Below are 14,194 nucleotides of genomic sequence, written 5' to 3'. Positions count from 1 at the left end.
TCCACTAGCTCATTGAACGCAGTGATGTGTTCATTCATACTGGTGCCTAGTTGATAATCAAATCTGAACAATATTTTCTTCATGTGGAGACGATTTTGAGAGATTTTCTTCAGGAATTTTTCCTCAAAAGCTTTTCATATATTACTTGCAGAAGTCTCATTCTTGTAGCCATACTTCTGCTTCCTGGAAAGACAAGATCGAATCGTGCTGCACACCAAACGATTGATTGTTCCCCATTCTTTCTCCTCCATATATTCGAGTTTTTCTTTCTCAATGGCGATGTCTAGACCTTGTTGGAATAAAGTGTCTAACACATCGCCTTGCCACATGCCAAAATGACTGGATCCATAGAACAACTCCACCGAGAAATTTGCATTTGACATCACCCTCCTTACCGGTCCAGATGAAGAGCTTGATGTCTCAACTGATCCGTATTTTGGCATTTTAATTCTAACGAACAATATTCAATATCACGAACTGTATCTTTTCAGCAACGGAACCACCAGGATAACCTCAACCGAAGCTCTGATACCAATTGTTGGGAAAAACGAGTTATTTCCCACACAAACGTAGTTTTAAAATTGACCTAAAATGTCAAGATTAAAACCACCAAAGGTTACACAACGGATAAATCTGTCAAACTATTGAATATTGAAACACAATGGAAAAAGAACCTAATAAAAACAATAAAGGAGAGAACACACTAAATTTACGAGGTTCGACGAGAATATCGTCTACTCCTCGGGCACCACACCGGATGATAACTTCACTATATCGCCAATATTACAACAAATGGAATTCTTTAGAATTCCCAAAGTGGGAGAATGAATAATACAAGAGGAAGAGAGAACTTGTTTTTGGGATGATTTCTAATGAAAATACTTAGGCCTATTTATAGTTGAGTTTTAAGAACAATATGTTTAAAGTTTGGCCACCTACCAAAGAATTTTCCAATGTGTACAAGTTAACCACTAAATATGAAATTCACATCTTCAAAGTTTGGTCACCAACCAAGATGAAATTTCCAACTTGTCAACTTAATTTCTAGACAAATCTAACAACACACACACACATACGTGTTTATACCATATATGATGAGACAATGGATTTGAAGATATGTAGTTGAAAACCCCCTCTAAGTGATCGAATCATTTGTTTCATTTATAAAACTACGAGGAGAGGTTGGATTTTCTTTTAGTTTTGGTTTAGTTTGGGAGGGTTCATAAATGAGAATTCGGTATGTGATAATAGTACACATGAATTAGTATGATTCGGGACCAATCGACTTTTTTAATTATTTTGATCAGAAAAATAAATCTTTTTATTCAATCTTATCCCACGCCAATATTTAATGATTTCTTTTATTTTTTTAATAAAATAAGAAGATAATTGATAAAATATACAGAGGTATATTATATTAATCATCTCTAAATATATAGTGAGGACATTATAATATTTATCTCGGATTAGATCAGGTCAAAGATTTTTTATTTTATACCTGATTCTATTCTACCCTTTTTTTTCATTCACAAAAACTATCTCGACCCACCCTGAACTTGAAATTTTAAAAAATTAACCCTATAAAATTGAATCGAAACCTATTAGATTCGAGTATTTTGATCATCTCTAATAGTATATGTGATGTATAAATCAAACAAGGTTAATATATATTATTAGTCCTTATATTTAAATAAATTTAAAAAAATTATTTTTATATTTAAAAAATTAAAAATAAAATGTTCTCAATTTTTTGAGTTGAACCTATTAATAGTGTTATAAAATTAAAAAGACCTGACAAATTAAAGTACATGATTAAATCTTAAATTTAGTATAGTAGAGGGGCTAAAATCAAAATTAGACCGTTTTAGGCTGTTTGACAAAGAGTGAGGAGGTACAAGGCCCAAATTGAGCCCAAAAACCCTAAAGTTCAAATCATTTTGGGCATATCCTCCGATTTTGCCTTCTAGGGTTTCTATTTCATTTCTGTTTTGAACTTTACCGCAAGAAATTTCCCACTGTTTTTATTTCTCAGTTTACTTTTAATCATTCCCACAAGCTCTGGGTGAACCCCTTTTAAAAGAGTGACGCGAAACCCCCTTCTAAATCTCAAAAACCCTAACCACCCATGTATCTGTACAATTTAACCCTTCAGCAAGCCACCGGCATCGTTTCCGCCATAAATGGCAACTTCTCCGGCGGAAAAATCCAAGAAATTGTCGTCGCCCGTGGTAAGATCCTTTCCCTTCTCCGACCCGACGAGCTTGGTAAGCTTCAAACACTTCACTCCGTCGAAATTTTCGGCTGCATACGTTCCCTAGCTCAGTTCCGTCTAACCGGAGCTCAAAAGGACTATATTGTAGTTGGATCTGATTCGGGTCGGATTGTTATCCTTGAATACAATAAAGAGAAGAATGTCTTTGATAAAGTTCACCAAGAAACTTTTGGGAAATCTGGGTGTCGGCGGATTGTCCCGGGTCAATACTTAGCTATTGATCCGAAAGGAAGAGCTGTAATGATTGGTGCCTGTGAGAAGCAGAAATTAGTTTATGTTTTGAACAGAGATACTGCTGCTAGATTAACCATTTCTTCGCCTTTAGAAGCTCATAAGTCGCATACGATAGTTTACTCAATCTGTGGTGTTGATTGTGGATTTGATAATCCTATTTTCGCTGCCATTGAGTTGGATTACTCGGAGGCAGATCAGGATTCTACCGGAGTGGCTGCTGGTGAGGCACAGAAGCATTTGACATTCTATGAACTTGATTTAGGGCTTAACCATGTGTCTAGGAAGTGGTCGGATCAGGTTGATAATGGGGCGAACATGTTGGTCACGGTGCCTGGTGGTGGTGATGGGCCGAGTGGGGTTTTAGTTTGTGCTGAGAATTTTGTTATCTATAAGAATCAGGGGCATCCAGACATTAGAGCAGTGATTCCTAGACGGGCTGATTTGCCAGAAGAACGTGGTGTTTTGATTGTGTCAGCGGCTACACATAAGCAGAAGTCAATGTTCTTCTTTCTTTTGCAGACAGAATATGGGGATATTTTTAAGGTTACATTGGAACATGGAAATGATGGAGTCACGGAGTTGAAGATTAAGTATTTTGATACAATTCCAGTTACAGCTTCAATGTGTGTGTTGAAAACTGGTTTTCTGTTTGCAGCTTCGGAGTTTGGAAATCATGCCTTGTATCAGTTTCAGGCTATTGGGGATGACCCTGATGTTGAATCATCATCGTCTACATTGATGGAAACAGAAGAAGGTTTTCAGCCTGTGTTTTTCCAGCCTAGAGGGCTTAAGAATCTAGTTAGGATTGACCGAGCTGAGAGTCTGATGCCAATAATGGACATGAAAATTGCTAACCTCTTTGAGGAAGAAACACCTCAGATATATTCACTTTGTGGACGTGGTCCCCGTTCATCATTGAGGATACTAAGGCCTGGTTTGGCCATCAGTGAGATGGCTGTCTCACAGCTTCCTGGTGTCCCAAGTGCTGTGTGGACAGTAAAGAAAAATGTGAATGATGCCTTTGATGCATACATTGTCGTGTCATTTGCCAATGCAACTCTTGTTCTTTCCATTGGTGAAACAGTTGAAGAAGTTAGTGATAGTGGGTTTCTCGATACTACACCTTCTCTTGCTGTTTCATTGATTGGTGATGATTCACTTATGCAAGTTCACCCAAATGGTATCAGGCATATAAGGGAAGATGGACGCATTAATGAGTGGAGAACTCCTGGAAAAAGGACAACTGTTAAAGTTGGCTCAAATGGACTTCAAGTGGTTATCGCATTGAGTGGAGGCGAGCTTATATACTTTGAGGTGGATATGACTGGGCAATTGATGGAAGTGGAGAAACATGAAATGTCCGGAGATGTGGCATGTCTGGACATTGCCCCTGTTCCTGAAGGAAGACAGAGGTCCCGCTTTCTTGCTGTTGGTTCATATGATAATACAATCCGTATATTATCTTTGGATCCTGATGACTGTATGCAGGTTCTGAGTGTTCAGAGTGTATCTTCACCTCCCGAGTCTCTTCTTTTCCTTGAAGTTAAGGCATCGATTGGTGGGGAGGATGGTGCTGACCATCCTGCCAATCTTTTCCTTAATGCTGGTCTGCAGAATGGAGTTCTGTTCCGGACGGTGGTGGATATGATAACAGGGCAACTTTCTGATTCCCGTTCACGATTCTTAGGGCTTAGAGCCCCAAAGTTGTTCTCTGTTAAAGTTAGAGGCCGACCTGCAATGCTTTGCTTGTCTAGTCGACCATGGCTTGGTTATATTCACCAGGGACATTTTCTGTTAACACCCCTTTCATATGAAACACTTGAATTTGCTGCCTCATTTTCATCTGATCAGTGTGCCGAAGGTGTTGTTTCCGTTGCTGGGGATGCATTGAGAGTTTTCACTATTGAGCGTCTTGGAGAAACCTTCAATGAGACTGCTATTCCTTTGAGGTACACTCCTAGGAGGTTTGTATTGCAACCTAAGCGGAAATTGTTGGTAATTATAGAGAGCGACCAAGGATCATATACTGCAGAAGAACGCGAAGCTGCAAGAAAGGAATGCTTTGAGGCTGCTGGGATGGGAGAAAATGGCAACGGTAATATGAACCAAATGGAAAATGGTGGGGATGATGAGGACAAAGAGGATCCCCTCTGTGATGAGCAGTATGGTTATCCAAAGGCAGAGTCAAACAAGTGGGTTTCTTGCATTAGAGTTCTTGATCCCAGGACAGCTGCCACAACTTGCCTTTTGGAGCTTCAGGACAATGAAGCTGCTTTCAGTGTGTGTACTGTGAATTTCCATGATAAAGAGTATGGAACTCTCTTGGCTGTTGGCACGGGCAAGGGGCTACAGTTTTGGCCCAAAAGAAGCTTAGTTGCAGGATTCATTCACATTTATAGGTTTCTAGAAGATGGCAGATCACTTGAACTTCTGCACAAGACACAAGTGGAAGGTGTTCCTCTTGCTTTATGCCAGTTTCAGGGAAGACTACTTGCTGGGATAGGATCTGTGCTCCGATTATATGATTTGGGGAAAAAGAGACTGCTTAGGAAATGTGAGAATAAGCTTTTCCCTAACTCTATTGTCTCTATCCAGACTTATCGGGATAGAATATATGTTGGGGACATCCAAGAGGTATGGTTTTTGAGATTTTTTCCCCCTTTCTGGATTCTCATGTCTTTATCTCTTTCCTTAAGAATTTTACTTTTATTATTTGTATGCTTGCTTCATATGGATTTTGTAAAATTGATCAACCAATTTAATTTAGGCTATGATTGAAGGTAAGAAAGGTTTGCAAGGTCTTTTTAATCTTGTCTTGGTTCTTAAACTAGAGTCCACTTTGATTCTATGAATTCCTCTGTTTTGCTCCCCTTTGTCAATTATTGGCATACTGATATTAAATATTGTCCTTTATTGCAGTCGTTCCATTTTTGCAAGTATAGGAGGGATGAAAATCAACTGTACATATTTTCCGATGATGTAGTTCCAAGATGGCTTACTGCATCATACCATATAGATTTTGACACCATGGCTGGTGCAGACAAGTTTGGGAATGTCTATTTTGTGCGGCTACCACAAGATGTGTCGGATGAAATTGAGGAAGATCCAACTGGTGGAAAGATAAAATGGGAACAAGGGAGGCTCAATGGAGCTCCTAACAAGGTAGAGGAGATAGTTCAGTTCCATGTTGGAGATGTGGTGACTAGCTTGCAGAAGGCATCTCTTATACCAGGTGGTGGAGAATGTGTGCTTTATGGAACGGTAATGGGGAGCTTGGGGGCATTGCTCCCATTCACTTCTCGTGATGATGTTGACTTCTTTTCTCACCTAGAGATGCATATGAGACAAGAACACCCTCCCTTGTGCGGACGAGATCATATGGCTTATAGATCTGCTTATTTCCCTGTCAAGGTGAACCTCCTGCTTCCTTATACACTGAATTTTATTGAAATCATATTCTCACAGATGGCATGTTGTTAAATTGGAAGATTTTCCGAGTTCTATGTATCTATCATTTTATCTTTCATTATATCATCTACAATTGTATATCAGCATTACATTTTGCCAGTTCATTGTCCATCTCATTATCATGCTATTAAAAGAAAAAAATTGATTTGTTTGAAAAATGATGTGAAGGTTGATTCTTTGGTGTAAATAATTGCCATCAAACTCTGGTTAGCCATATCATCTTTGGTGTAAATGATGTCGTGAGGGTTGACCCTTATTTTATATATCGTTTTACTTGTGGTATGAAAGCTTGAATTGATTTGCAGGATGTGGTCGATGGGGATTTGTGCGAGCAGTTTCCGACCCTACCATTGGATTTACAGAGAAAAATTGCAGACGAATTGGATCGTACTCCTGGGAGATACTGAAGAAACTTGAGGAAGTCCGAAACAAGATCATTTGAGATCAGAGCTGATAGCATCAAAGTTTAAGGTAGCTTCCATTCCCTCTCCAGTTTCGGTTTATTTTGTGCAATTTAGATTATTGTTCCTCGAACTGCAATTAGTTGATAATAATCTAATTAGTTTCTGCCTATTGGTATCATTGCTCGAGAGTAGGTCCTCTGTTTGCATGTCTTTTACCCGGATCGTGGGTTACAAATTGCGGCTAAGAAGGCTGTAGCATGTCGAAATCTGAGGCAGAGAAGGAAGAAATCAGACATCGAGTCGAGTCGGAAGCATGAGACGAGGGTGGAAGTACTGTATAAGTAGTTCGGAAGCAAACTAGTTTTGTAGTAGAGGCAAAAATCAGTGTAAGTTGCTGCAGAATTGAGTATTTGCTGTTGTTGCAGTTTGTAACTCGATTGTCTTATGAGTTCGGTTGTTAATTGATAGACATCTAATGCCCCTTTTATATTACAAAAGATAATAATTTATTAAAAATAAAATTTAATTTAAATAATTGTTAATTTTTAACAAAAAATTAACGCACTAAAATTTACTTTAAAATAACTCAATATTTAAAGGTCGATCGAATATGTTTAAACTTTTAATAGTCTTTGAATTAAATGTTACAAGTGATTAATCATTGTATTAAAAAATAATATATCTCGTGTGAGATATATTTTATTTATTATTTTAATGTAAAATGCATCATATACTAATGAATTATGTTCAATTTAATCACCAGATATAGGTTATACAATAGTCATTAAATTTATCTAATTGTTATAAAACAATCATTACAACGTAGAGAGTAATGGTCGTGTAGAATCAGATTTTTATTAGACTCAAATTTAATTTGACATCTGATCCAACTTAAATTCAGAGAAGTTTAGGGTAAAAACTCGCACCTAACCTACATATAAAAAATTCTTATTTTTATTTGATAAAATAAAGATTCAATTGAAAAAATATAGAGAGTAACGTATATCAATTATCTTTAAATGGATAATAGAAAATTATGTTATTATATTGAGTTGAGTCGAAATATATTTTTCACATTAAAATCAAATTTGATTAAACTCGACCTCATATTTCATAAACCCGACTAAAACTTGAATTTCAAGAAAAAACTGATCTTATAATTTTTAAAAGTTTTATACGAATTGATTGAATATAATTTAGTGACCTCTCCTGTACTTTATCCAATATTTTGTTACAAAATATTCGGGGGGCAGAAAACCTTAAATTAAACCCGGCCCAAGTAATTCGGTCTCTTCCCAGTTCCAAACTGAACCATTACAGGCTTACAGCAGCCGTCTTCACACCTGGTCTCTCAATCTCTGTCGAAACCCACCATTTTCACCTCTTGGCCGTCTTCTTCTCCGATTCGCCACCTCACCGACTCTCAAACCCAGGTTTGCTTTTAATTGTTATTGTTATTTTCCTTCTTCTTTTTTCAGTTTCTTCAATGGGTCTTCGTTGTATCTCTAGGAAGTCTAGAAATTGATTGTTAACTTTGATGCAGATTAAGCATTACTGTTTATCATATGCACCTTATGATTTTTGAGCTGATAAGTCTATATCAGCTTGATCCTGTTCCTTTTTAAATTAGTTTTTGTAATAAAATTTAAGATATAATTAGGGTTTTGTTTGCTTTGATACCGAGGACCATAACCTTTTAGTTTTTTAATCGTGTTTATGTTAAGAATTATTGTATGTAGAAGCTCTTGAATTGATTTACAGCTTGAACTCTGGATTCCAAATCCCACACCCGTGATTTATAGAGCTGCTGCTATTTTTCGAATTCCGACTCTCTACTCCGATGTTTATAGCAATTGATAACGATAGCATCTGTCATGCTTCCGGTGAATATGACATGATCAAAAAAGTACCCGTTGCCACAATTTGTATTCATGATATTATAACTTAGAACTCGTTTTGTCGAGAGTTTTTGCTTTCCTAATCTGTCGCTACTTGAGGTCGTTTCATGAGTATTGCTTCCGTTGTGTTTATTAGTAGTATCATTTGTGGAGATCGGTTTTCTTCTCCTTTTGAGATAATGTGCAAATGATTGGTGTATGAACTAAAAAATTTGATCAAGTTTAGATTAATTTTGTGAACTTTTTCCGAGTATGGTCCTCAGCTGGCAGAATAAGCTTCGTTTGTGATGGTTTTGAGTTTCGTTTCAAATTAGATATTTTTTACTGTTTTAGCTCAACGGTGGTTGTTCATATAGTCATTCTCAGCTGTCGGTGTTACCCTTTTATGATTTTGCACTGTGGATATTCTACCTGCAACATTTAACATTAATCTTCCTATTATTCGATCATGAAAGTACGTTTTCAAAGATTTATTTCTGTCTCTACTCTGAGGTGTCTTGTCTCCCTTAACATATTTCCTGTTTCTGTAACCATTTCCTTCTTTTACAGAGAAAAAATGGCCAGCAAATCCGAGAGTAAGGAACCAGTGAACGAACAAGTGGTTGCAAATATGTATGGAGCTATGAGATCTGAACTGAACCAAATTTATTCTAAGATCACCGAGTTGGAGATGGAAGTGAGTGAGCATTCACTAGTTATAAATGCCATTGAGCCGCTTGACCCATCAAGGCGGTGTTACCGGATGATCGGAGGTGTGCTGGTGGAGAGAACCATCAAAGAGGTTCTCCCTGCTGTGCAGCGAAACAAAGAAGGGCTTGAGGAAGTAATTGCTCGGCTTAACGAGACCCTGGAGAAGAAGAAAAAGGAAATTGCTGATTTCGAGACAAAATACAAAATTAGGATCAAAAAGTCCGATGGCGACTCAAAAGATGAAAGCGGCAAGAAGGAAGGCTCGGCTCAAGGAGTTCTTGTCGGCCCTGCCAGTTCGAGTCAGTAAGGTATAGGTACATTCCTTACCTTGCTTGCTTGCTCAAACTTGCTGTGATAAACCCTAAAACCTTTATTCAGTTATTGCTAAGATGTACCAAGTTTTCGATGATCATATTATGTTTTGTTCGATTAGGGTTTTATGTTTCAGTTTTTGCCTTGTTCCTGGATTGATTTTCCTTGCAAATAGGTAATCATTTGTTTAAGAAAAGAATGATAACCCAGTTTCTTTTTCTAGAAAGGTAGATTCAACATTTATCTTTCGAGTAAACAATCACGATCGAACTACCGAGTTGAAGCTTCAGATTTTTTTTCTTCTTCAATGGTTATGACTAGAGTTTATTGTTCTTGTTCAAAGACGAATGATCAGTTTCAACTTTTTTCAACATCTCCGGCCTTGGATTTCTGCATTGTGTTCGTTTGTCTAACCACTTAATAATGCCGGCAAGAACGATTTCGATGTCTTCCGAGGGCTCGCAAAAGCGTGCCACATTTCGGGGTAGAGCTTGATGGGGACTTGTCTGTGGTTGAAGCTACCTTGAAAGGTTCTTTGCTAACTTGTGGAGCTGTAACTTTGTCTTCTTCACCATGGAGAACTATAAATGGAATTGTAACCTAATAATTAGGTTTCACAAAGAAAGGCGTCATCAACATCTTACATCACGTAATCCATTCAGTTTGATGTAACATTTCAAACTAGGTTACAATCAATTCGGTTAGATATAAAAATCAACGCGTCACAAATATTTTTTTTCTATTTGTTTTGGAGATGGGGTATTATAGTAATTTTCTTCTGTTTTTTTTGGTGATGGGATATTTGAGTTTTTATTGTCAAATAATTAAGAATCTTTAGAACATATATTACATTGTAATCATATTCTAGATTAATATAAAATAATCATTATAGCTTTAATTACAGGAAAGGAATGGTGCAATGACTTTGCATTATACAACGGGGTTAAAAAGTAAATTGGATTAGAAAATTCATAATTATAATATATTTTATAAGATTAATCAATTAATAAATTAGATAAAAATAATTATGTAAGAAATATTATCATAATTGAAATTTTTTCTATCCATATGTTATTCATTTCTTATATTATATATCTTATAGGATCGTATTCACGATTTTTAATTAGGAATTATATTAAACTATGAAAATATCATTATAATATTTATGGTTTTCTAATCGTTTTCATTTAAATTAATATTTAATTAATACATGACATTGTTCGATTAAGAGCCGTACAATAATACTAGATTTTTAAAAAAAATTCCTTTATAATTTTTCACAGTATCATCCAATTAATTTGTTTGTTAAGAAACCCCTAATCACCGAAAAGTTCACATATGTTTTGAGATCAAAATCTCATCATTTTGAAGCTTCAATTCCCTCTCCAACCTCGAATTTCCGGATTTGGTTCTCCGATTCAACCAGACAATGATATCCGCAAACACAATCTCGATGTTTTCTGGTGTTTCACCGTACAATAATCCGTGCCACATTCCGGGATACAACTTGAAACTCTTGTCCGAGCTTGCTGCAACATCATAGAGTAGTTGGCTCACTGCTTTATCTGTTACTCTGTCATCTCCTCCGTGTAAAACTATAAATGGTAATGAAACCTGTTCCAAATTAACAACAAAATTTTTGAGATTCGAATCTAGAACCTATTAAATGTAACATCTTAAAGTTTTATCAAACATTTTTCTCGATTTAATTATGAAAAAGGAAATCATTAATTCACCGTACGTACTCAAATTAACCCAATGATAAAAGATTGATACTATTCTGATAGTTTAGAGAACAAATTAACTCGAAAAAGATAAGAACAAACAAACCTCATGAAGTCTTTGCTCAAGCTCCAAGCTAGTGTTTAGAAGTTCATTGGCGGTGTTCAAACGAGGACGTCCTTTGTAGCAATAAGGATTTGCTCTGACCTGTAAATTAAATTAAATTTTCAAATTAATAAACTATAATTTCATATAAACATATAACTGTTTTCATTGTGTTAGGATATTTAAAAAAACTATTTCGGTCACCAATCCTTTTATTAAATAAATCATCACTGATGTTACGTTTTTTTTATTAGATATTAAAAAATTAATGATAATACTAATGTAATTTTTCTCATTTTTGAATTTCCATATTATTTTCTTGGGTGAACAAAATAGAAGAAAGAAACGTAACTTAATGACGATTTCATAAAAAGATGGTTATCAAAATGAAAAATAGGAATAGTTGGGGGACCACAATAGGGTAATTAACCCTTTGAAAACAGAAATACCTGTGCTCTTATTTCAGGCTGTTTAAAAGCAGCATCAATGACATCTTGGACCGGAACTATTCGCCACGTTGGAATAATTTTGTTCAGCTTTCGCAGTACACTTATGACTAAAGGATGTGGCTTCATATCATCTGCCACCTGTATATATAAAATAAATTATTAATAAATATCGACTATCAATCAATTTAATGAGAAGAAACCATAGAAATTTTTAATTAAGATTAAATACTCAAATTCTAATATCACAATTTTTTATAATATTTGATTTAAATTAATTAGCTAATTAGATGACATTTTTCAAAAGAAAAGGCAGCAATAATGAACACAATTTCTATTCCATTATAACAGCTGTTCAAATGTTTGAAATATTTTTAAAATAGTAGAAGGACCAAGATCATAATTTTACCAAAAGTTAGAAGAATGCATAAGTAAATTATGAATTTGTTGAATAATTTGTTTTAAAATTTTTGAGTGGGCCTATACTTTTTTTTAAACGTGAGGTGATCTTTTGACATTTTTGAAGGGCCTAAAAGTAATATGTATATATATATGGTTTTATTTTTAGGTATAAAAAATAAATTTAAAGTTCCAAACAATTTGATTTTAAATATAATCACAATCCATGTAATTATGAATACCAAAGAGTTTATATGGTAATTTTCTTCCTTCAAATGTTGACTTTCTCTCAAGAAGGAAAAATCAAAGCTTAAACTTTAGATTATCCTAATAACTAATTTTTGAGTCAACACGTATTATATATAGGGTATGATCCACTTATATATGCGTAAAACTTTTAGTTTTATACATTTTTAAGATCGTTAGATGAGAGATAATCAAATACTGAGATTAATTTCTTATTTTTTTTACAGTGAATATCTTCACATTTCTTACTGTTAATCCGAGTCTTTGATTTTCCTTCGTCTAACGATTCTAAAAAGGTGTAAGATTAAAAAATTTTACACATATAATTGGATCCTACCCCATTATATATATATGGCCTGATTTGGATATTAGATTAAAAAATTAATTTAAATATAAAAAATAAAGGGGATATAATCCTGTATTAATAAAATAAAGGGAATATATGATTTACCTTACACATGGGGGCGACCAAGACTGCCCCATCCCAGTAATCTGGCTTCTTCCTATGTACCAACAACAACACTGCTCCTCCCATGGATTCTCCTAACAAATATCTCATCTTCCTCTTGTTCTCCTTCTTCTCTATAAAGATTTATTCGAGATTCGTATTAATTAATTAGTCAGAATCAGATACAGAATTACATGTTATAAAATATTTTATCTAATAATATTTTATGATGTCTATATATTTATATTAAAATCAAATTACATTAAGATTAGATAATCAATCCTTCCTGATATTTGATCTTAACACCGTTCTAATCCGATGATACTTACCACAAATACCAGTGAAGAAATTGGAGCAATCATCAACAACATTTTCAAAGCTTGAGATGTATCCCTGCAAGCCAGATGACTTCCCATGGCCTTCATAATCTATTCCATAAACAGCATATCCTGCTTTCACCAACCGAATTGCAGTGCCTGGATTTACCAATCATCTTCATCAGATTTAAGATCACCAGCAATTCTCATCTCTTCATACATACATACATACATACATATGTAGACTTACTGTTCATGGTGATGCTGCATTCCATGGCATATCCATGGCAGATGAAGATCAAAGCTTTGGGTTCTTCGTTCACCGGAACCCATCTGCATGTGAACAGCTTCAATCCTCGAGAATTCGTAATGTATTCCTGCAAGAACACGGTTCAGTTTCCGTTCCTAAACTGGTAATAATATATATATATCCATGATCGATCACTGACCTCTTCGTATCGAACAGCTCCATCTTCAAGATCCTGAAGAACAAAATCGAAAACCCAGATATGATATATAATCAGAAACACGATAACGTGTAAAAAACAACAAAGAGAAATCAAAATACGATGGGATAAGAACAAACCATGGATTTTCTTGTTAAAACGTAGGATGGGGAGAGATACTGCAACTAAAGAGAAAACGATTTGACCAGAAGATACACACGCGCACGAAAGTTCAAAGCTTTAATGGGGGTTGACACAACTTTGTGATCGAAGCTATATATATAGATAAACGTATATTTATATATGTATGTATGTATGTATGTAGAGAGAGATGTGTGTGCATTAATGCGGCTTTGGCTTATATATATATATATGTATGTATGTATGTATGTCGAGAGGGATGTGTGTGCGTTAATGAGGTTTTGGCGTTTTGGGGCTACTTGCTTGCATGTTTATCCAACTTGGGATTCAAAACTCCGTTACTAAAGTAAAGGGATTACGTAACGAATAGAGAATAAAATATATTATTTGTGGTTCAAATAGTTTTAAATAATAGTAGTATCTAGATTTTTAAAAGAATCCATAATTAATTTTAATCCGGATAGAGATGAATATTTTACATGAACTTTACATATTTTAATCTAACACGTTATTAAAAGGTCATTTAAAAGTAAATAATTTTAACTTAGTCGGATCATTTTATTTTGATCAACACCTACGTTCGTATGTCAACATAATTGAGGATATTATCTAGAATACTAAAATTAGTATCAATTGTGGATATCTA

At 35.1% G+C, this 14,194-nt stretch overlaps 3 protein-coding genes across 5 annotated transcripts; 2 read left to right on the top strand and 1 right to left on the bottom strand.

The window, feature by feature from the left end:
• The first annotated feature begins 1,920 nt into the window (after positions 1 to 1,920).
• LOC120213277 (spliceosome-associated protein 130 A-like) lies at positions 1,921 to 6,847 on the top strand. The gene is made up of 4 exons (XM_039211446.1): positions 1,921 to 5,140; positions 5,426 to 5,917; positions 6,280 to 6,445; positions 6,571 to 6,847. Exons 1-3 carry the CDS (start codon positions 2,126 to 2,128, stop codon positions 6,379 to 6,381), a joined length of 3,609 nt encoding a protein of 1,202 aa, XP_039067377.1. The 5' UTR covers positions 1,921 to 2,125; the 3' UTR covers positions 6,382 to 6,445; positions 6,571 to 6,847.
• An 838-nt stretch (positions 6,848 to 7,685) lies between these two features.
• Positions 7,686 to 9,638, top strand: LOC120213284 (probable prefoldin subunit 2). 3 transcript variants are annotated; one of them, XM_039211455.1, is made up of 3 exons: positions 7,686 to 7,811; positions 8,823 to 9,274; positions 9,622 to 9,638. In XM_039211455.1, the coding sequence occupies exon 2, from the start codon at positions 8,833 to 8,835 to the stop codon at positions 9,271 to 9,273; it is 441 nt and encodes a 146-aa protein (XP_039067386.1). In that variant the 5' UTR covers positions 7,686 to 7,811; positions 8,823 to 8,832; the 3' UTR covers position 9,274; positions 9,622 to 9,638. The 3 variants fall into 3 exon arrangements, with proteins under 3 accessions (XP_039067386.1, XP_039067384.1, XP_039067385.1); XM_039211453.1 differs by having other exon boundaries at positions 7,688 to 7,811; positions 8,826 to 9,274; XM_039211454.1 differs by lacking the exon at positions 9,622 to 9,638 and adding an exon at positions 9,366 to 9,452 and having other exon boundaries at positions 7,688 to 7,811; positions 8,826 to 9,274.
• Positions 9,639 to 10,527: 889 nt separating this feature from the next.
• Positions 10,528 to 13,622, bottom strand: LOC120213275 (caffeoylshikimate esterase-like). The gene is made up of 8 exons (XM_039211444.1): positions 13,548 to 13,622; positions 13,411 to 13,443; positions 13,212 to 13,338; positions 12,974 to 13,120; positions 12,648 to 12,778; positions 11,555 to 11,692; positions 11,109 to 11,207; positions 10,528 to 10,892 (listed from the first exon to the last, which is right to left on the bottom strand). The coding sequence occupies exons 1-8, from the start codon at positions 13,548 to 13,550 to the stop codon at positions 10,611 to 10,613; spliced, it is 960 nt and encodes a 319-aa protein (XP_039067375.1). The 5' UTR covers positions 13,551 to 13,622; the 3' UTR covers positions 10,528 to 10,610.
• Between the last annotated feature and the right edge of the window lie 572 nt (positions 13,623 to 14,194).

This window comes from Hibiscus syriacus, unplaced genomic scaffold, assembly GCF_006381635.1.
Source record: "Hibiscus syriacus cultivar Baekdansim isolate YM2019G1 unplaced genomic scaffold, ASM638163v2 tig00110020_pilon, whole genome shotgun sequence".
NCBI classification, from domain to species: Eukaryota; Viridiplantae; Streptophyta; class Magnoliopsida; order Malvales; family Malvaceae; genus Hibiscus; species Hibiscus syriacus.
Note: the sequence above shows the minus strand (reverse complement) of the source record. Positions and strands in the feature narration are given on the sequence as shown.

Bases quoted from the DNA above. Each gene is read 5' to 3' on its own strand.
- LOC120213277 (XM_039211446.1), top strand. From the start codon at position 2,126: ATGTATCTGTACAATTTAACCCTTCAGCAAGCCACCGGCATCGTTTCC. The intron at 5,141-5,425 runs GTATGGTTTTTG...CCTTTATTGCAG, and splicing joins ATGTTGGGGACATCCAAGAG to TCGTTCCATTTTTGCAAGTA. The intron at 5,918-6,279 runs GTGAACCTCCTG...ATTGATTTGCAG, and splicing joins CTGCTTATTTCCCTGTCAAG to GATGTGGTCGATGGGGATTT.
- LOC120213284 (XM_039211455.1), top strand. From the start codon at position 8,833: ATGGCCAGCAAATCCGAGAGTAAGGAACCAGTGAACGAACAAGTGGTT.
- LOC120213275 (XM_039211444.1), bottom strand. The intron at 11,208-11,554 runs GTATTTCTGTTT...TTTAATTTACAG, and splicing joins AGCCTGAAATAAGAGCACAG to GTCAGAGCAAATCCTTATTG. The intron at 10,893-11,108 runs GTTTGTTTGTTC...AATTTGGAACAG, and splicing joins TTGAGCAAAGACTTCATGAG to GTTTCATTACCATTTATAGT.